The 23,457-nt window shown below is 40.5% G+C and overlaps 2 protein-coding genes across 2 annotated transcripts; one reads left to right on the top strand and one right to left on the bottom strand.

Moving 5' to 3' along the window:
* The first annotated feature begins 986 nt into the window (after positions 1 to 986).
* On the top strand, positions 987 to 3,796 carry LOC109421934 (large subunit GTPase 1 homolog). Its single transcript, XM_029865073.2, has 4 exons — positions 987 to 1,351; positions 1,415 to 2,248; positions 2,314 to 3,024; positions 3,097 to 3,796. The coding sequence occupies exons 1-4, from the start codon at positions 1,259 to 1,261 to the stop codon at positions 3,319 to 3,321; spliced, it is 1,863 nt and encodes a 620-aa protein (XP_029720933.2). The 5' UTR covers positions 987 to 1,258; the 3' UTR covers positions 3,322 to 3,796.
* On the bottom strand, positions 3,371 to 21,420 carry LOC109421935 (RNA polymerase II subunit A C-terminal domain phosphatase SSU72). The gene is made up of 5 exons (XM_019696567.3): positions 21,274 to 21,420; positions 20,718 to 21,211; positions 16,784 to 16,913; positions 16,582 to 16,710; positions 3,371 to 3,944 (listed from the first exon to the last, which is right to left on the bottom strand). Exons 2-5 carry the CDS (start codon positions 20,948 to 20,950, stop codon positions 3,843 to 3,845), a joined length of 594 nt encoding a protein of 197 aa, XP_019552112.1. The 5' UTR covers positions 20,951 to 21,211; positions 21,274 to 21,420; the 3' UTR covers positions 3,371 to 3,842.
* Positions 21,421 to 23,457: the final 2,037 nt, after the last annotated feature.

The raw sequence follows: 23,457 nt of genomic DNA, 5'->3' as shown, positions 1-23,457 counted from the left end.
AGTGTTGCCAGTAATTTGGAAAAAATGTGACGTCTATCATATTAATTGTCAAAAACGTCAAAGCACCGAGAAAAACCCAAAAAACACCCAAAATCACCCGATCAGCACACTGCAACACATTCAAGGGTGTCAGAGTTTCCAACCCCTTGGTTTTTGATTTTCGTGCTGCACCGGTGTAGCACTTTTTCTGCACCGTTCAAGATAGTGCCGAGGATAGTGCAGCACTCAAAAACTCGAGAGTGTAGTGAGTCCTGGGGCAAGATACTGTGCTGGAGAGTGCATTTTCCTTCACAGAGTTGCTCAGAATTTCTCTGGATTGCTCTCGTTTTTGCTTTAGTGTTGCCTGATTTATCGCAAAATCAAAACAATATTGCCCGATATCTCGCTTTTCTTGCAGTTTTAGGGGTGTTTTTCATCGAATTTCGCCGATCATTGGTGAAAAGAGTTACTCAGAATTTCTCAGAGTTACTCTCGTTTGCACAGTGTCTTGCCCCTAGTAACGAGTGTACACCGTGTCCACCAATCAACGTTTGCAAAGTTGTAAATAATTTGGTTTTTATTCACGCACAGCAATGCAACGTACCGAAAATGTTCGTTTTTGCAATAAAAAGTGTAGCACGAAGCGGTGTAGTTAAGTGTTAGCACGAAATTAGTCTATGGTAGCACCGCCGCAAAAACGAAAACGACATAAATAACTCGGTCTTTGATTCGTTACGTTCCCGTCCCGAAGTTCCAAATCCCAATAGATTAAAAAAAGGAATTACTTCTGATGATAATATTGACAGCTAGAATGTTACCGGGAGTTTGTCCTCACCTCTGAATTCCTTCGATCATAATTCGGCCAAACGGCATCCGACCAAAAATGACCCTTTTCGGCCAAATGGCCGGACACCACGGAGTTCAAATTTTAGTACAATGCTGACCTTCAACATATGAATACCTTGACCTCCAGCTTTCGCGACTCGCGAGCGATGAACTGTCAAAAAAATTGTTTTGATGTTTTCGGATTCGGTTTTCGCGCATCGAGTGAAAAACATTTTCCGCACAAAAATCAGTAAAATTTACCCGGAAAATCGTGAAAATCAGCAGTAAATTCGGCTTAACTCAGTGAATATTGTGACCCGCTGTTTGTGTCATCGAATAGTGTAGAAATCTGCACGAAATAGTCGATTTTCGGTGCAAAACGGTAGCCGATCGAGGAGGTCCTACCAGAAGCACGTGTTTACGTTTTGTTCAATAGGAAAATAAACTAAGAAAAATGGGCAAAAAGAAAGCCAACCAGTTGGGTAGGTCGCTGATTAAGGACCGCTTCGGCCAGGGCAACCGGAAGACCGTGGATAACAATAGTATGGTAAGTGACGAAAAGTGGATTTTGCGGGGTTTGCATTTTGATCGATGAATGTTTTGGTTTCAGCTTCACACCACCGAAGTTCAGGACGGATACGATTGGGGTCGGCTGAATTTGCAATCCGTCACGGAGGAATCGTCCTTTCAGGAGTTTTTGCGAACCGCCGAATTGGCGGGAACGGAATTCCAAGCCGAGAAGTTGAACATCACCTATGTTAATCCGAAGGCCAAGGTTGGGTTGTTGACTAATAATGAGAGGGTGGCGATCGAGCGGAAGCAGGTGGACAAGAAGGGTTTGCTGAAGATTCCCAGGAGGCCGAAATGGACCAAGGAGACGACTCCGGAGGAGCTACAAACCATGGAGAATGAAAACTTTCTGGACTGGAGAAGAGGATTGGCCGCCCTGCAGGAGGAGGATGGAATGTTGATGACTCCGTACGAGCGGAATTTGGACTTTTGGCGGCAGTTGTGGAGAGTGGTGGAGCGATCGGATATTGTGGTGCAGATTGTGGACGGGCGGAATCCACTGCTGTTCCGGAGTGAAGATTTGGAGCGGTACGTGAAGGAGGTGGACGAGAAGAAAATGAACATGATTTTAATTAACAAATCGGATTTCCTGAATGAGGACCAACGAACAGCTTGGGCGAAGTATTTCGATGAGCAGGGAATCCGGGTGGCGTTTTTTTCGGCGACAGAGTCCGTGGAGGAAGCCAAGCGGGAACAGGAGGAACGGGAAGCGAGGGAAGAACGCGGTGATCAGGAGGAGGAGGACGAGGAAGACGAAGTTAACGATGAGCTGGGCGAGAAGCTAAAGGGATTGGAAGTGAAAATCGATCAAGTGGAAAACGTTCTGGAGAAGCTGGAAGAAAAAATTGAGCAGCTTGCAGAGGATGGAAATGCGGTAAGTTTCCAAAGTTTCGATCATATTGTCGTTCCTCCGGCTACAGACTATATGTCTATTTCTAGAGTTCATCAGCATCAGAACCTGCCACAAAAATCCGGAACAATCCCAAAATCCTCACAAACACAGAACTGATTGCCCTGTTCAAAAGTCTGCACAAGGAAGAACGCGTCACCAGTGGCCTGGTGACGGTCGGTTTGGTCGGATACCCGAACGTCGGCAAAAGCAGCACCATCAACGCCGTATTCCTGGAAAAGAAAGTATCCGTCTCGGCCACTCCCGGTAAGACCAAACACTTCCAGACGCTCTACGTGGACAGTGAGCTGCTGTTCTGCGATTGCCCGGGATTGGTTATGCCCAGCTTCTGCACCACCAAGGCAGACATGATCCTGAACGGCATCCTTCCGATCGACCAGATGCGCGATCACGTTCCTCCGGTGAATCTACTGTGCACGCTTATACCACGACACGTCCTAGAGGACACGTACGGAATTATGATCACGAAACCGTTGGAGGCGGAGGATCCCAATCGGCCACCGTTTGCTGAGGAACTTTTGCTGGCATTTGCGTACAATCGGGGTTACATGACCGCCAACGGACAACCGGATCAGTCTCGGGGATCGCGATACGTACTGAAGGACTTTGTCAACGGGAAGTTGCTGTATTGTCATGCCCCGCCGAACGTGGATCAGAAAGAATTCCATAAGTTTCTCGAACGTCAGAAAGAGGAAGTGGACATCAAACTGCTGCCGCCGCGACAACAGAGAGCAATGAAGGTAAGACCTGGTACTGTCTACTACCTACCCACCCACAGCAATTAACATGCAAATTTCTACTTTCTCGATCAGATGGGCACCACCACCGGCAATGATGTCGATGCACAATTTTTCCAGGACCGTTCGGCCACCGGTTTCGTCAAGGGTCGCAGTGACTTTCCGAACGTACGGTTACCGCCGGGAACTGCCAATCCACAGGAAGCCGGAGTCATCATCGCGGGGAAACCGTGGAAGCACCAGAAACGAGAAAAGCGGGAAAAACTTCGCCGGAAGTACGCCCACCTCGATCAGCATTGATTTGGTGGTCTGGGGGAAGGGTCATGCAGAAGAGAAAACCCAGTTCCAATAAACTGTCTTTGTAACTTTATTGTTTGTTGTACAAAAGAGGAAATTACACATCTTTTATATTAAATATAAATATGTATCATAATATAGTTTGCTTACAGAGTAATATCGAATCACCTCGTGTTTGCTTGCTAGTGTAGTGTTTGAATTTGTTGTTTTTGGATTAAAACCAGTTGTTTGTGTCCCTTTCCTCCTGTCCCATATCCCATCATTGGTTATTGTTTCGTGGTTCACTATTTTACTCTTTGTTCCTACAGTAGGTATGTATAATTTTTCGAACATCAACTTCGATTCAATTCCGAAACAAAACAAAGAAACCCGGAAGGACGTAACCCAATTTTAATTTGAAAGCTAGAAATTGTTTTGCTATTAGTTTCCCCCTTTTTTTGAAGTTCCCTCGAAAACATCTCAGTGGTTCTTTCCGGTATTTTTTTTTGGACCTAAAACAAAACAAAAAAAGCGGAAACCGAAGACTAGTAAAACAGGACACAGTGCAGTACGCTGCGTTGACATTTGCCCTCGAAGTCATGCAACAGCTCGTCGATGTCGTTATCCAGGTCGTCGCTCTGGGCCATCTGCAATGAAAATGAGAACAGAAAAATCGATTTATACAATCCAGTATCATAATTTATATTTTATCTAACTCATTTTGGTATCATAATGGCCAATTTTTCAGAACTGGTTAATTATGCAACTGAAATAAGTTGCATAATGAAAAATAGTTGTATAATGTTCATAATGCAACTCATTTGAGTTACATCATGAACATTATGCAACTCAAACGAGTTGCATTATGAAAAAAATCATTGCATAAAAATGTGTATGGAACTCGTTGCGAAACTCGATTTTTTCAGCACTCTTCGTATTTATCCAACTAGACCTGTGCGCCGACTATATTTTGCTCGGCGGCGGCGCAAGGGCCATTTTTGACCGGCGTGAATCGGCGTGACCAAAATATGACCATATAGTCAACATTGGCAAAGCAAAAAAGTTGTCATTACGCTCTAGAATTTGTAGTCTGGTCTTTTACATGACCGTTACGTTTGAATGAATGAACACCTTTTTATATTTCTGCCTGTTTCCAGTCCGGCACTGCGACCAGTGCACTAAGGGCCAGAATCGCAATCTAGCGGAACTAAATTAATTACTCCAAAACGAAGCATTTCTGACACATGGTGTCTTCGACAAAGTTGTTTGACATCAGCAGGGGCATCTATTGCTTAGAACGTAATAGTTCGCAACTCGTCCGCATAGGTGGCGCCACCATCTAACTTCTTTGTTTTACGTCCTAGAGACTTGGTGCCTTCGGCAAAGTTGTTTATTTTGGCAAAATAAACAACTCTTTCTCAGACGTCAAATTTCCACAGCCTACTGTTTTCGAGTTTTGTTTTTTTTAAATAAAAACCAATCAATAAAAAAATAGTATTTTAAGCTTATTTTGACATTTATACTAGAAACCATGTGAGTTTAATTTATTTCCTAATGCATGTGTGTCAAACCAAACACATTGTATGGGAATATGTGGAATATTATCATTAAAAACTCAAAAAAAATACAAATTCGTAAAAAAATAGTGTGAATTTCAAGCCTTAATATCTCACAAAGCGCAAAAAATCGCAACTTCAAATTTTCAGCAAATACGAAGCAATACTAGGTGAACATACTGTAAAAAATTTGGAGAGGTATTTTTTGGTGTTTTTGAGATAATAGCTTTTTAGTAACAGTATAAATATAAGTAGTGTCAGCATGTAACTTTTTACTGTTACACATTAGAGAGTTTATGTCTTTGATAAAGTTGTTCATTTTGACTAAATAAACAACTCTTTCTTAGACGTCAAAATTCCACGGCCTACTGTTTTCGAATTATTGCATATAAATTAGATTATATTGAGAAAAAATGACAATTAAACACATTTTGATGCAATAGTATGAACTATTTTTATTGTTTTTACTCTTACGATACATAGTACAGGGTGTTCAATAAGTTCGGATACACCATATAACTTCAATTAATTTCTTATCTGTAATTCAGATTTTCAAAGTAAATGTATTTATTGAAAGGTCATATAACACTGATCAAATATAGCATATGGTTTTGAATAAAGTTTTTTTCTACTTTTTTTTATAACCCTTAGATGTATCTAAAGTTTGTTAGCTCCGGCACGCTGGAATAATTTTCGATAAGTTGCTCAAGCTACAGAAGTCTAAAACGTTGACTTTTGAGTTTACATCTCACTATACTATATTAAAATAACTAAATTAATAGACAAAACCTTTACACTGCTATTTCAGTGATGATATGGTGATAAATTTGCAAATTTAGTCAAAATGTGCTTAAATCTATGAAAAAGGCATAAAAACATTATATAAAGCCAATTTTGGTTCAAATTTGCCACAATAGGGATATAATCAAGTTTTGGAAAAGATAACTATGGATTAAACTGAGATATAACGCAGCCTTGCTTTTTGACAAAACAAAAATCATTAAACCAGGTACAGCGGCAATTTTGGCAATTCTAAAGATCAAAATAAAATGAGTCCGTATTTCACCCAATCTGAATCTTATAGATTATTTCGTATGGCCACAGTTGCTACCACTAATGCTGAGGACAACAACCTAATTTAATTCAACTTAACACCATTACTCAATAAAAGCTAGACGAAATACCAATGACAGACGTGCGTGCCGGCCAAAAGGAACTTGAGACACATTTGCAATTATTACAAAAGGATAAAGGACAGTTTATTTCAAAACATATACTGTATTTGATCAGTATTATGTGAGCTTTCAATTAATACATTCACTTTGCAAAACTGAATTACAGATGGGAAATAAATTCAATTTTACTGTGTATCCGAACTTATTGAACACCGTGTAGGTCATGAACTTTTAATTTTTTTGCTGAAGACGCCAAGTCTCTAGGACGTAAAACAAAGAAGTTAGATGGAGGCGCCACCTATGCGGACGAGTTGCGAACTATTACGTTCTAAGCAATAGATGCCCCTGCTGACGGCAAAAAACTTTGTCGAATACACCATGTGTCGGAAATGCTTCGTTTTGGAGTAATTAATTTAGTTCCGCTAGATTGCGATTCTGGCCCTTAGTGCAGTGATTAGATCTATTGTGACATTACTCGTATCCTTAGTGTAGTGCATGTTGCATAACTCCATTGCAAATGAGAGGCAATAAATTATCTATTTTATCTATTTTACTACAGGTTTTGTTTTGATTTCTTAGAACCTTCAGGAGCTATCAAATTTGATAATAAGGCCGGACTATTTACACTAAGAAATCCCAGAATGATTTCAGGAAGGAATTTCAGAAGTAATTTCAGGAGAAGCCACAGAAACAGGAATCCATGAAGAAAATTGTGGATTAATCTCTGCAGTAACTGCTGTATGAAATCCTGAAGAAACTTCTGCAGGAATCTCTGATAGTTCATGAATATCTCTTAAAGAGATCCCTGCAGACACTTCTGAAGAAATTCCTGATTAAAATTTTCGAGGAATTTCAAAAGGAAATCTAGGAAAATCTCCGAAGGAATGGGGAGGATTCCCTAAATGAATTTAAGCAGGAACCCAAAGCAAATTAAAGCAAGAATCGCCAAAGAAATTTCAGGATGAATTGGCGAAGGGGAGAAATCACCAAAGGAATTCCAAGAGCGAATCCCGAAGGATTTCCAGAAGTAATCCCCGACGGAATATCAGGAGAAATCCTCGAAGGAATTTTAAGAGGAATCCTCGAAGGAATTCTAGAAGGAATCTTTGAAAGAATTCTAGGAGGAATCCCCGAAGAAATTTGAAGAGGAATCACCAAAATAATTCCAAGAGAAAATCCCGAAGGAGTTCCGGGAGGAATCTCCGAAGGAACTATCCTCCGAAATTCAGGAGGAATTTACGAAGAAATTCTAGGAGAAATCACCAAAGAAGTTCAAGAAATATTGGATAAATTCTATGAGGAATTTCAGAAGGAATTTCCAGAGGAATCTTCAAATGTATTCTAAGAGGAATAACCAATTTCAGGAGGAAACCCCGAAGGAATTCTCGAAGGAATCCACGACCGAATATCAAGAGAAATCCCTGAAAGAATTTTGAGAGGAAGGAAATCCACGAGGTATCCCCAAAGGAATTCCAGAAAGAATTTTTAAAGGAGTTCGAGAACCAAAGGATTTCTAGAAGGAATCAACGAAAAATACCCTGAAGGAAACTCTGAAGGAGTTTCATGAGAAATTCCTGAGGGAATTCTAAGAGGAATTAGTGAAAGAATTCCAAGAGGAATCCCCGAAAGAAATCCAGAAGAAATTCCCGAAGGAACTCTAGGAGGAATCATTGAAGGAATCCCAGAAAAAAACTTGAAGGAATTTAAAAAAGGTAATCTCCAAAAATATTCTCCGAAGATATCCGCAGAAATTCCAGGAGGACTTCCCGTAGAAATTTCAGGAGGAATCCCCGATGGAATATCAGGAGGAATCCCTGAAGAAATTTCAGAAGGACTTGAAGAAAGTACAGAAGGAATTCCAAGAGGAATCCCGAATGAATTCCAGGAGAAATCCCTGAAAGAACACTTGGAGGTGTCCCAAAAGGAATCTCAGAAAGAATTCAAGAAGAAATCTCCCAAAGAGTTCCAAGAAGAATCCCCGAAGAAATTCTAGGAGGAATATCCGGAGGAATTCTAGTAGGAATCTTCAAATTAATTCCAGAAGAAATCCCCTAAGAAAGTTCAGAAGGAATCCTTGAAGGAAATCCAGAAGGAATACCCGACGAAATTCCAGGCGTGCAGGAATCCCAGGGGAGCCCCTCAAGGAATTCCGGGAGGAATCTTCGAAGGATTTCCATGCGGAATAATCGAAAGATTTTCAAGAAAAAAAAACTCACAGGAATTCCAGGAGGAAGCCCCTAAGGAAGTCCAGGAGGAATCCCTGAAAGAAGTCCAGAAGAAAAAAACCGACGTAATTCCAGAAGAAATCGCCGAAGAAATTACAGGATAAGTCCTTGCAGGAATCCCAGGGGGAACCCCTGGAGAAAATCTTCGAAGGATTTCCAAGCGGAATAATCAAAGGGTTTTCAACAGGAAAGCCCGAAGGAATTCCAAGAGGAATCCCCATAGGAAGTTCAGGAGAAATTTCCGAAGGAATTTGAAGGAACTCTAGGAGGAACCTTCGTATTAATTCCAGGAGGAGTCCCATAAGAAAGTCCAGGAGAAATCCCTGAAGGAAGTTCAGAAGGAATACCCGACGGAATTTCCAGAGGATTTCGTGAAGGAATTCCAGAAGAAATTGCAGAATGTATTCTAGAAGGAATTCCAGAAGTAATCCTCGAAAGAATTCCAGGAAGAATCCCCGAAATAAATCCTTAAATGAAATCCCCGAGAAGGAGGAATCCCCGAAAGAATTCTAAGAGGAATCATAAAATAATTTGCAGGAATCCACGACGGAATATCAGGAGGAATCCCCAAAAGAATTTCAAGATTAATCCTCAAAGGAATCGCCGAAAGAATGCCAGGACAATTTCCCGAAGGAATTCAAGGAGCAATTCCCGATAAAATTCCAGGAGAAATATTCGAAGGAAGTCTAGGCAAACCCTTGAAGGAAGTCCAAGAGGCATCCCCGAAAAAAATATAGGAGAAATCCCTGTTGGAAATCCAAGGATTTCCGGTAAGAATCTCCAAAGGATTTCCAGGCAAAATTCTCGAAGAATTTTCAGTGGAATCTTTCAAAGGAAGGATTTGTAGGAGGTATCCCTTAAAGAATTTCTGGATGAATTCCAGAAGGAAACTCCGGAGGAATTATTGCAGAAACTCCATGAAAGATTCCTCAAGAATATCCTGGAGATATGGCTGATTATAATCATAAGAAAATTATTGAAGGAACACCAACAGGATTCCCTAAAAGAACTCTGGTTGGTATTTCTGAACGAGCTTCTGGAGAGATCTCTGAAGAAACTCCTAGAGGCACTCCATGAGCGATCCCTGGTAGAACTCATGGAAGAATTCATAAAGCAACTCCTCGAGGAATCCTCTAAGGATATCTTGAAGTAATCTTAGAAGGAACTCTTATGTACGAATTCCTGCATTCTCCTAGAATTCCCGGACAGATTTCTGAAGGAACTTCTGTAGGAATCCCTGAAGAAACTCAGGAGGAATCTCTCAAGAAGCATCTGCATAAATTCTTGATTCCACCTCTGAAGGAACTCCTGGACTAATTTCTGTAAGAAATCCTGTAGAAATTTCTAAAGGAACTTCAGAATGAATCCCTGCAGGAACTCCTAGACTAATTTTTAATAAACTTCTGCAGGGGTTTCGGAAGAAACTTTTTACAGAATTCTTAATGGATTTCCAGGAGGCATCTTATGAATGCTCCTGAAAGAATCGATGAAAAATTTTCATGAGGTATCCCGAAGTAATTCCAAGAAGAATCCGCGAAGGAAGTTTAGAAGGGATTCTTGAAGAAATTCCAAAAGGGATGCCAGAAGGAATTTCTGTAGAAATCCTTGATGAAACTCCCGGAGTAATCCCTTTACAATCTCCTTGGGTGATCCCTACAGAAAAAACTTCAGAAGGAATTTCTGAAGGACCTCCTATGGGAATCCTTGAAGGATCTTCTGGATGAATCTCTGATGAATCTTTCGGAGGTATCCCTGAATCCTTCTGAAAGAATTTCTAAAGGAACTCCTGGAGTTTTTTCTGAAGGTACTCGTGTCGAGATCTTCCTTAGGGATATTCTGAAAAAAAAAACAATCCTCGAGGCATCCCTGAAAAAAATTCTGGAAGAATCCCTGGTGGCATCACTGTATTTTTCTGAAATAATCTTTGAAGAAATTTCTGGAGAGATGTGAATAATAAATAATAAATAAAATCTAATGAAAAATGGAAAAATAAAGTTGTAGAAGTTTCGTATTTGATTGGACACCCTGAAATACCATTTGAATTTTTTCAGAAATTCTGAATAAGAGTCTTGCAGAGTTTGTGTAAAACACTAGAAAAAAAAGACAGACCAAAGTTCCAATGACCAGATTTTAATTGTAGAACTTACTGTTTTCAATTTTAATATCAAAAGGGCATAACTTTAGTGATTTTTTTTATTGATATTATAGTATGATAATATTCATTTATAAATAATCTTACGGTTATCTGCTAGAGAATGGTTTTGACTAGCGTCTATAACTGCAAAAGTAACCGAATATGAATAAGATTTTCTCTTTGATGATTAGAAATCAGTTATTGCAGTCAAACTCTTATGACAGGGATCGTGAGAATTTTTATATCAACTTTGTGTAAACTTAATGTTGTTCGTGCACTGATTACCGGCGCGAAAAATGAAAATCGGCGGCGTGACAAACAGCGGCGTATGGCGCGCCGCCGATACCTTGGTCGCCGTGTGGCGCGGCGGTGCACAGGTCTATATTTATCCAACTCGGCAAACCTCGTTGGATAAATGCTAGGATAAATGTACAACTCGTGCTGAAAAAAAAACAACTTTTTGCAACTAATTACATAAATAACTATTTCGCTCATTCTATAATTGTAATAATTTGATATTCGGTATTGAGTAGATAGCCGGAAAAATTCGGGGCGCGATTATCCAGCATCACGAGTTTAAGAAATAACAGAACAATGCCGTATTGAACAACGCTTGTCAGCCGAAGGGGTTGCTGCACAGAACCATCAGAAGCTGAACGAGAGGATAGAAGAGACCAACGAATCTGGAGAAGTCAACAGTTTACGGGGATTTATCCATGAAGCAGGGACAACAACAGCGCAAGAGGTGATAGCTACCGCTCAGTGACGCCAACGTAATGATTGGTTCGACGAGAAGTGTAAACGAGTGACGAACGATAAGAATGCCGCTAGAAGTCGAAAGCTAGTGGCTGGTACCCGGCTCAACAGGGAACGGTACACCGTGGCAAGAGCAGCAGAGAAACGAATCCACCGCTGTAAAAAACGGCAGTACAAAGCAAATGTGTTTGCTGAAGCGCAGGATACTATGGAGAGGAACGATATGCGGAGGTTTAATGCAACTGTCAATGGTGTGCGGCACAAGACTGCGCCAGTGCCTGCTAAGTGCAATGACCGGGAAGGGAATTTTCAGACAGACAGACAAAACAATAGTGGCAGTCAGGTTGAAGGAGTACTCCGAAGATTTGCTGAATGGTAGCAGCACAGACAAACAAGACGTATAACTTGGAACAAAGTGCGATTAAAATTATCGTTACAAAAGAATAATCGCCCAATGCTATTTACGTTGTGTTTCGCAAACCCACTGAGTAGATGGCGGTAGTGAGCAAACGTAAAACAGAAGCACAAACGATGCGAGCGCCATGAGCGAGATATTTGTGAAATACAGAATATTTGTATAGTCCGTTAAATGGAAACGAAACGATGGGAAGTGGGTAGACCACAGATAAGGTAGACTGAGAAGTCTGTTTGTCTGTGGTAGCAGTGAAGGAGCACCTAGGAATAGGGTTAGCATAATGGATGACGGTCAAGCAGTGGAACCACGAACACTGGATGAGGTTAAGAAAGCCCTTAAGGAGCTGAAGAACAACAAGGCTGATGTGAAGGACGAGATCCCGGTCGATCTTCTTAGGCACGGAAGCGAGCAGCTGAATCAATCATACCTCCAGATTATTGTAAAGATTTGAGAGGATGAAGTCAGCCTACCAGCTGGTTGGACTTCATATCCCCAATCTAAAAGAAAGGGCACAGACTAGAGTGTGCCAATTACAGAGGGATTTTTCAAATTCGGCATATAAGATACTGCCGCGTGTCCTGCTCAAAAGACTGAGACCTCTTGAGGAGTCCTTCGTCGGCGAAAACCAGGCTGTTTTTCGTGAGGTCCGATCAACAATGGATCAAATATTGGAGCTGCGGATGCTACTAGATGAATTTCGGGAATATAACTTGCAGACTCACCATCTCTAGATTGAGTTTAAATAAGGGCGAAAGTAACATGAGAGAGTTCTCTTCATCGACTCTCTCTTCTTTAAATTAAAGTGACAAGATGCAAGTATGGTTTAACTTTTTGGTCATAAATCGCTAGGTTGCGATGCAATCTAGCGTCTAAGTGTAAAAAAGTTCGATTGAATTTGCATCTTGTCACTTTAATTTGCAGAAGAGAGAGTCGATGAAGATTTTAAAGCAGCAAACGATTCAGTGGAAAGAAATGAGTATTGGCAGATAATGTCAGAACATGATTTTCCGGTGAAACTAATTAGGCTGTTACGCGCAACGCTGGATGGATCAACGTAAAGTATTCGAATCGCAAACGAAGTGTCTACCTCGTTTGTGACCTTGGATGGATTGCAGCAGGGTGATGCTCTTTCAAATTTGCTGTTCAACATTGCATTCAAGGAGCGATTAGGCGGGAGAGGAATGGTACTATCATCACACGGTCGCACATGCTCCTTGGCTTTGCGGACGATATTGATCTCATCGGCATTGATCGTAGGGTGGAGGAAGCTTATGCTTCTTTGAAGAGAGACAGCGAGGATAGGCTTGATGATTAACTCTACCAAAACGAAGTGCATGATAGCGGATAGAGACATATGCAGACCTAGTGGTGCTAGCGTGTTAGTTCTAAAATAGTGATTGATGGGAATTTGTTTGAAGTTGTTGAAGAATTTGTTTATCTAAGAACACTTGTGACATGTGACAATGACGTTTCCCGTGAAGTAAAAAGGCGTGTTGCAGCTTCGAAAAGGGTCTTTTACGGATTGCGTAACCAACCAGCTTGAGTCCCGTAACTAGACCGAAAAGCTTTCGGAGTTTTTGAGTGCAAAGTGCTGCGGACAATTCTCGATAGGAAACAAGAAAATGGAGTGTGGCGCAGGACCTTTTGCATAAGAATCAGAAGCGGTAGCTACTAGACCACCAAGTGGGCAGCAAAAAAACTGAAACAATAGTATGGAACGAGCTCAGCAATTAGTATGCAACCAACGCTGACCAGATGAAAGAACCAAGCTGTCCAGCTGTGAAATAATCTGCTGACGAACACAGCCAGGGCCGAATCTAAGGGGGCCGGGGGGGGGGGGGGGGGGTCTGGGCCCCGGGCCCCCACAAAATCATTTTTGGTTGCTACATATTAACTTCATTCTTCATTTTGCGCAAGTACTGTTCAAAAACATGGAAAAACTTTTTTGCTCATCGCTCCGAGGGGCCTCCACATCTGTTCTGGCCCCGGGCCCCCACAATCCTTAATCCGCGCCTGAACACAGCACAAGTGCACTTAAGACACATTGGCAAAGTTTGCCACACGATACAAAAATAGCCATTGGCAGAGCAAGTTTTCAGCGAATGCAGCTTCATACTGTGCCCCTCTTTGCATGGCAGTCCCATATTGTTAATAATACCACAGATAAATAATACAAATCATGGAGGTTAGAAAAACAACAAATTTGATATCTTTCCCATCTCATTTCACAGCTCAATATACTACAAAAGGGCATTTTTGCCTTTCTCGTTCACCCAAGTGAACTGAAGGGCTATATGTTCACTCATAGAACGAATTTTCGATAGAAGGCCCGAAGGCTGAAGTCACATGTATGTACCAATCAACTCAGTTCGACGAATTCAGATGATGTCTGTGTGTATGTATGTCTGTGTACAAAAAAGATCACTCACTTTTAAGGCACCTCCCATTGGTCGATTTTTCGGTTTATAGCTCGAATCGAACAAGAATTTTACCACATTGTTTGCTATCAAAAATTGTCCGGATCAGTCAAGGCGTTCCGGAGTATGGCCATTTCAGTGATCCGAACCAGCACCTGTAGAACTGGTTGAATAACACATCAACCTGCGGCGAATTTCGTAACCTTTAGCATGGTTTTGTGCGGAAATCAACACTGGAGACCAGAAATACCACGATGTCAGCCCAAAATTTAAAATAGTAGCCTAATATTCAAAATGCACTGTGCATTCCGACCTAAATGCCGACAATCCCTGTCTCTCATCTCAAAACACGTTAAAAAAATAATGAAGGTGGGCTCTCATGGTAGTGAGCGAAGCCAGGATAAACTAGAGCCCTATAATTAGAGTCTGGCGAACTGTCACTTTCGACCGGAGCCAATCGAGCATGACGTCATAGTGTCCTCACCGATAAATGCTACACCGTGACGTCATGCTCGATTGGCTCCAATCGAAAGTGACAGTCCGCCAGACTCTAACTAGACTGACTCTAGGATAAACCAATGCTGCTTATTAGAGCATAAATATTAAATATAAAAATTTTGTAACTCTGGAAGCATTGGTTTGTCTGTGGCGGTTGTGCTACTTTTCCCCGAATGTCGGTTCCCCGAATGTCGTTTCCCCGAACGCCGATTCCCCGAAAGCCGTTTCCCCGAATGGTACTTTTCCCCGAATGACCCATTTCCCCGAATCACACCCTTCTTTATTTTATAGGCGGTTCTTTCAAGTTTTATTGCTCCTCAGACCTGCTGAAACCCTGATGAATGAAGAATGGTAATATGAGTCCTTCTTTCCATTGCTGTTCGTTCTTTCTAGAACCAAAGTGATTCCAACGACCTGTCTAACTATGGTAGGATATCTTTTTGCATAACATAGGTCCTAGGACACGAACATTTTGTGACACGTGATCATTATGAACAAGAATGTAATATATAGTCTTTTCGGGGAAACGGGCCATTCGGGGAACTGACTTTCGGGGAAACGGGCCATTCGGGGAATCGGCGTTCGGGGAAACGACATTCGGGGAACCGGCATTCGGGGAAAAGTAGCACAATCGTCTGTGGCATTAGGTTTCACTTCTATTTATTGTGAATTTACCGGCTACAGTCGGGACCCGCTGGTTGGGGGTTTGATAGTTGGGTGGCTTTTTAGTTGGGCCTCCGTTAGTTGAGCTGTTAGCCAACTAAAAAGCACCTGGATGTCATAATTCAATGTCAAACTGAAAATGACAACCAATGTGTAATTCAGAGGGGCGAGCAAATGAGTTTTTGGTTGATTGAACTTTACTGATAATCGAATAGAATTGCTATTTAATTTTTCTTTAAAAAAATGTGTATAGGGTATCACGCCACTTGGGCCGTGGCTTCTATATTCGTCTGTTTTCCACTATAACTCAGTCAATTTGAACCAATTGGCTTGAAATGTTGTACACAGGTAGATACTATACCTATCTCACCACATTCCAAAAGTTGTGTCAATTGGTTCAAATTTGACTGAGTTATAGTGGAAAACAGACGAATATAGAAGCCATCGCCCAAGTGGCGCGACTCCCTAATTTGTTTGAAACAAATGCAAAACATCGGCAATCTTTATTTTGTAGATCATTGAGAGCGTTCTGTTCTTGCACTTTGGTCCGGGTGGTTTCATTATCATCTGTATTTTCACTTAAACCGATTAAAAATGGATGAAGATAATTAATTCTCGCATTGGTCATATATGTATCTAAATGCTCATATGCTCTAAATGTGAAACAAATTGAAAAATTTACAAAATTTTACTTTTTACTTCAAATTTAAACATGATTTAAAAAAAAACAATGCGCAGGCCCCTTGTGCTGCTGTCACTTCACCCAACTAACGAATCGAATTCGTTGGTTGGGTGGAGGTTGTGGCTCAACGAGCGAATTCCGACTGTACTGGTATTCTATCGGTTACTTGAGTAGCCGTTACAAAGTAGCCGTTTTCATATAAAAATCAACTTGATTGTCAAAAAATGAATGTCGCTGAATAGCTAGTGGCAACGAGGAATAGCGCATACAATAAAACTGTTTAAAAAAAATTTTAAATTACTTTTTTTATAAAACGGCTACTTTGGAGGCCATACTGAAGCGACCGGTAGAATACAAGTAGCCGGTAAATCCACAATATTTATCTACGAACACAACCGTAAATATGTTGAGCATTATGCTGCAAGGAGTTTGGAAGGTGAAAAAATGAAAGGGATATGGAAAAAGATGTTAGTCGAACATTGAAGACTGATGAATGTAGGGCACTCGGGAAAAACTAAGTAAAGTTACCTGATAAGTGAACTGAAGGATAATCAACGGATACCTAATAGCAAATGTGTTTTTCAGATAAAGGACATAAAATATGTGCTAAGGGAAAAGGGTTTTTATTGAAACCGGTTTTCGGTACAACATTATTCCGCAGTAAGCTGTCCCTTAGTAATAATTCGTAGCGGTATCGGTTTATTTTATTTTCAATTATTTTTGAGCAGTTATCGATACAACAGTGCTTCCGGTTGTTACTTACCATGGTTATAAGATCACATATCGCAAACGCACCCACGGTCGCCTCCTCGTGGTTATCCTGGATATCGATGTTGATCACATGCACCGGCAAGTTGTAGGTTGGGGTTTTAGATTCCATGAATTCGATCACCTGATTCAAGTATGCAAAAGAAATCATATTATGTAATAAGGAAATGTAGCGAAACTAATTAAAAAGCCAGTACCTGATCGTAGACACGCTCTTCGCACGTGACTAACACGTCGAAGCGTTCGGTACAAAGTTGAAACTTTTCCGGGCTAGGCTTGATGCGGCGGTTTCGGTCTAACATGTGGAGGAGACCATTTTGTGTGTAGCTAGATTGGTTTTAGGGAGTTAAGGAAAATCTTGCAGTTTGATAACATAGCAAAGAAACAAATGTGGCAAATATGTTTTTGGACAGTATTTATACAAATTCAGGTTTAGAAGCAAGCCAGATGGGCATAGCTAGAGGGAGTAGGGTGAGGATTCCTTCAGGAATTACACCAGAGATCCTTTTTGCAGGTATTCCTTTAGAGATTAATTTATATATTCTTTCAAATATTTTTTCAAGAATTCCGCTAGAGAATGCTAAAATAATTCCAGGATTTTTTCTTCAGAAAATTTTACCAGAAATTATAAAAAAAATCAGGAATTCCTTAAAAATTACGTAAAACAAATCTTTAGGAGTTTATTCAATGATTCCTTCAATAATTCCGTCCAGAAATTACTGCTGACATGGATTCATTCAGATTTTTTTCTAAGCATTCCTACAGAAATTTTGTTCGTTTAAGAAAGCTGTGCTAGGATTTCCTTAGGAATTTCTCATTGTATTGCTTTCGGTATTCTTCAAGGAATTTATTCAAGAAATTCTCCAAGTATTCCTTCAGGAATTCCTCCAGAGATTCACTCGAGAATCCCTTCTGTATTTTTTTCAGGAAAAACTTCAGGGATTATTTTAAAAATTCTTCCAAGGATTCCCCTAGGAACTCTTCTTGGAATTTCTTTAGGGGCTGTTCATAAACCACGTAGACCAAAATTTGGCCATCTCAGACACCCCCTCCCCCCTCGTAGACTTTCGTCCATACAAAAAAATAGAAATTTGTATGGAGCGTAGACTTTGGCCAGACACCCCCCCCCCCCTCCCCACAAAAAGTCTACGTGGTTTATGAACGGCCCCTTAGAGATTCCTCCTGGAATTCTTTCAAGAACTCCACCAGGAATTAATCCAGGACTTCTTTCAGGAACTGTTTCTAGATTCCCTTAGGAATTTCTCTTGAGATTGCTTCCGGGATTCCTCCTAGGGTTTATTCAGGAATTCACTCAAGAATTCTTCAATGAACTGCTATAGGGATGAATACAGGAGTTCTTTCGCGAACTCATCTTAGGATTCCTTCAGGATTTCTTCAAGAATTTCTTCTGTTCCTACTCCTGAGAATTCTTCAGAAACTTCTCTTGGGATTTCCTCATGAATTCTTCCTGGGATTCCTCCAAGAATCACTCTAGGTATTTCTTTGCGAATTCAATAATTCTTCCAGGAATTCCTCAGGGAATTCTTGGAGGGATTCCTTTAAAAAATCCTTCAGGAATTCCAATAGAGATTCCTCCAGAAGTTCTTCTAGAGATTCATCCTGGCATTCCTCCAGAAATATTCTCAGGGGTTCATCGTAGAATTTCTCTTGGAAACGCTCCAGCTTTAAGAAATTCCTCCAAGAATCACTCTGAGGATTCCTCCGAGAATTTGTCTAACTATTCCTCCAAGAATTGTAAAATACACAGAAACAAAAATTTAAAAAAAAAATCGTGAATTGCTTCAGGCATTTTTCTAGGAATTCCTTTTGGGATTGCGCTAAGGATTCCTCCAGAAATACCTCCAGGCGTTCCTCCAACAATTTCTATATGGATCCTCCAGGGATTTCTCTACGCTAACCTTCAAGCATTTCACCAGGAAATCATTAGCGGATACCTCGCAAAGCTAGAAAAACAATCTTCCATGAAATGACAAGCAAGTCATAAGAACCCAGTGCACAAGGACAAATATTTATCCAAGAAGAAATCAATGCTTAAACGTGGTTGCATAATGTTCATAATGCAACTCAAGTGGGTTGCATAATGAACATTACGCAACTATATTTCATTATGCAACTCATTCCAGTTGCATAATGAACCAGTTCGGAAAAATTGACCATTATGATACCGAAATGAGTTAAAAAAAATAGAAATTATGATACTGAATTGCATAAAGGTTATTTATTTTTTATTACAAGACTATCTCATAAATAACTTCCATCAAGCGGAATGAACGCTCAAAATTATAACATAAAATTATGATAATTTTTTAGTGAAAACATCGATTTTCATGTCGCCTTAGGACCACTCAAATAGTAAAGTTTTTTATATTCCAAATAAATTTATAAAATGTTTACTAGTAGGTCTTGTTTACTCAGTATGGATAAGGAGCATATATGAATGCGGAACAAAACTTATATTTTGACGTTTTTCGTTGAGAAAATGTGAATTACTTAAAAGGTGACCCATCTTGCCCCGCATTTTTTTCACGGCGCAAAATCGATCACTTTTTGAAACTGCTTGTTTAACATCATATTTTGTATTTAATGAACTTTTTATGCACTTTTAGCATAGCTAACTAGTGTCACAGATTGCAATATCGTCAACAGAAGGCGCTAGTGTGAAACGTCAAACGCATAGAAAAACGATGCGAGCGCCTCTGGTTGTGAAAGCCACAACTATGAAAATTTAAAATGATCGTTAAAAGCGTGGTCGATGGAAATTTTGCAAGTGTTACGTCTGTTTGTCTGTGCTAGTGTATTGAAGAGTAGCGGACGAATACAAACCAATACGATTTGTATTTACAAAGTTATGGTGATCCATCCTTAGGCGACCCATCTTGCCCCGCCCCACCCTACGTATCTCATCGCGTTCCAAAAAATTGTGTCAATTGGTTCAGAATTAGCTGAGTTAAAGTGCCCAAAATAAGACTCCTGCCGAGATGGTTCTACTTCCCTATATATTAGCCTGGTACACGGTTTATATGGGAAAATATAAAAAAATGGAAAAACTCCAACTCCTGTATACTTTTTGAGTTCCATTTTGGTCCCACATCAACTGTGCAAAATTTCAGATCGATCGAAGAAACTATATTTTAGCGCCCGCCATTTTTAGTTTTTCATACGATTTACTATGGGGAAAACTTACTTCTTCAAAGAAAAATCGCTTGAGGTCACCCATTGATCGCTAAAAATAAGTCGTTGAATGATTTCTGTAGATAATTTCACGAGGAATCAGACCTCCGAAGACCGCAAACCGATGCGACATTCGTGGAAAAAGTTATTAAGCCTTACCCGATCGATAAAATGACGAGATTTTATTATTTATTGTTATTCCTTACATGTTTAACAGCATTGGCATACCACAAGGGATAAGGGGCAACCTGTGGCGATTTTTCATTGAAAAGGTGATTTTCCCCATAGTAAATCGTATGAAAACTTAAAACGGCTGGCGCTAAAATATAGTTTCTCCGATCGAGTTGAAATTTTGCATTGTTGATATGGGGCCAAAATGGAACTCAAAAAGTGTGCAGGAGTGAAATGTCTTTTTGTGTCCCACGCTACTATATATGCCTCAGTGTATACGATCATAGGCAGTGAACTGTTGATTAAATCGAGTCCAACCTGTTGTAACCGTTCGATGCCAAATTAGAACACGTGGTGCATTGAAATTTTGCCCGCTCAAATATAAATGCGCCACCTGCATCTCAAATGATGAAGTACACATGAACATTTTCCTAGTATCCCACAGATGGCGCTACTGTTCCCACTGAACATCACATAACCCCGCTTCGTCTTATGTTATCAATGTGTGATGCTCAGAATGTGTTAACAGAGAAGCGAGGTGACGTGTTGAACAAATAAAAATATGAAACGAAAATTCTTTCATTTCTGATTGTTGACGATTGGATGTGCGTAATCGCAGGCTGAAATGAGAAAAGAAAAATATTCCTTGGACGGGGTTTTCGTCGCTCCGGGTGGTCCTGAGGGCCTACAACGAAAGGAAAGTCCAATATCTGTCCCATAATCTCCCCCAACCCATCCCTTATCGGATCAACACATCGGAAAGGATACTATTGTTTGTCTTTGCTGGCCAGATCGGTGTAGATGTCATCGTAGCTGGTCCCAAAGTCGTAAATGTTCGGCTTGTCGGCGGCCGTGCCGGGCAGTTTTACCTTGTCGCCGGTTCCGAACGAGCGCACCTTGAAGCGCTTCTTGGCCAGGAAGCCGTGCGCCTCCATCGAGCGGTTCATGTTCGAGGAGCAGATGACCGCAATCGAGAGCGGGCTAACGTACTGGTTCGTCATTTCCTCGGTCGATCGGTGACCCGGTGAACTAGTTTTCCTCGGTCGGTTCGGTTGCCAAACAACGGCCAGCTGAGCGGCACGCGTGAATATAAACAAAAATCCTCCAGGTGGTGACAGCAGGTTCCGAAACTGTTTTTCTTTTCTCTCACTCCACCGACACTCTCGCCTGCTGATGTGATGCCGAGTCGTTCGCTCTCCGCCTTTGTGATGGGGCTCCAGGAAGGGCACTTTTCCAAATCCTCGATTTTAGGATTCTATCGACTGAAACGAAAGAAACTTTCATTATCCTCGTAGAAATGGGAAACTTACGCAACAGAAATTACGAATTTGAACGACGAAATGGTCCGGGATGCACGATTTTTCGGAAATTTTTCACAACTTTTGGCGAGAGCGTGAATTTTTGCGTTCCGCTTCGGCGTTTGACGTTTGGACACGAAACACAGGCAGTAGGGGTGCTCGATTATCGAGCCACCGGATAAATCGATTAAAAATAGAAGAAATAAAATCGGGAAGTTAAGCAGAACGAACGCTAACAAACAATTTCAATGTTTAATAATTGACTGACACACTTCAGGAATATTGCGTATTTTATTAAATCGATTACCCTTGCGATTACCGTTCCAAATTTGAATTCGAAATCTTATATCTTAAAATCTATAATTCATCGATTAGTTCAATGAATCGGACACCCCTGTTTCAATCATTATCAAGCGACATCAGGGCCGTATTAAGGACTCAGCTCAAAATCTTAAAGCAGCTTGAAGCTTGTCTTGAAGTCAATGAGCCATTTCTAGATTGAGTTTAAATAAGGGCGAAGTAACATGAGAGAGTTCTCTTCATCGACTCTCTCTTCTTCAAATTAAAGTGACAAGATGCAAATTCAATCGAACTTTTTTACACTTAGACCACAGACAAACAGACGTAACACCTTGAACGATTTTCATGGAAATCCATCGCCCAGTTCACACTACCATCCCCTGGTGGAAAAGTTGCACGAATCACTGTGTTGTGCAATATCGTCAACAGAAGGTGCTAGTGTGAAACGTCAAACGCATAGAAAAACGATGCGCGCGCCTCTGGTTGTGAAAGCCACAACTATGATAATTGAAAATGATCGTTAAAAGCGTGGTCGATGGAAATTTCGCAAGTGTTACGTCTGTTTGTCTGTGCTTAGACCGTGACTTAGACGCTAGATTGCATCGCAACCTAGCGATTTATGAGCAAAAAGTGCAACCTTACTTGCAGTCCCGGATTAAGGATTGTGGGGGCCCGAGGCCCGAGCGGATGTGGAGGCCCCTCGGAGAGATGAACAAAAATGTTTTTCTTCATTTTCGAACAGTTCATGAGTAATATGAAATAATATGAAAAATGAAGCTAATGTTAGCAACCAAAAAAGGTTTTTGTGGGGGCCCCTAAAATGTGGGGGCCCGGAGCCCGGGCCCCCCGCCCCCCCTTAGATTCGGCCCTGCTTACTTGCATCTTGTCACTTAAATTTGAAGAAGAGAGAGTCGATGAAGAGAACTCTCTCATGTTACTTTCGCCCTTATTTAAACTCAATCTAGATTTTCATGTCAGGAACGATGTCAGGTCTTTTTTTACGCGATTTTGATGATGATGATGATGATGATGATGATGATGATGATGATGATGATGATGATGATGATGATGATGATGATGATGATGATGATGATGATGATGATGATGATGATGATGATGATGATGATGATGATGATGATGATGATGATGATGATGATGATGATGATGATGATGATGATGATGATGATGATGATGATGATGATGATGATGATGATGATGATGATGATGATGATGATGATGATGATGATGATGATGATGATGATGATGATGATGATGATGATGATGATGATGATGATGATGATGATGATGATGATGATGATGATGATGATGATGATGATGATGATGATGATGATGATGATGATGATGATGATGATGATGATGATGATGATGATGATGATGATGATGATGATGATGATGATGATGATGATGATGATGATGATGATGATGATGATGATGATGATGATGATGATGATGATGATGATGATGATGATGATGATGATGATGATGATGATGATGATGATGATGATGATGATGATGATGATGATGATGATGATGATGATGATGATGATGATGATGATGATGATGATGATGATGATGATGATGATGATGATGATGATGATGATGATGATGATGATGATGATGATGATGATGATGATGATGATGATGATGATGATGATGATGATGATGATGATGATGATGATGATGATGATGATGATGATGATGATGATGATGATGATGATGATGATGATGATGATGATGATGATGATGATGATGATGATGATGATGATGATGATGATGATGATGATGATGATGATGATGATGATGATGATGATGATGATGATGATGATGATGATGATGATGATGATGATGATGATGATGATGATGATGATGATGATGATGATGATGATGAT

Source organism: Aedes albopictus, chromosome 3 (assembly GCF_035046485.1).
Source record: "Aedes albopictus strain Foshan chromosome 3, AalbF5, whole genome shotgun sequence".
Classification (NCBI taxonomy): domain Eukaryota; kingdom Metazoa; phylum Arthropoda; class Insecta; order Diptera; family Culicidae; genus Aedes; species Aedes albopictus.
The sequence above is the reverse complement of the archived record's forward strand: the minus strand, read 5'-3'. Positions and strand labels throughout refer to the sequence as shown.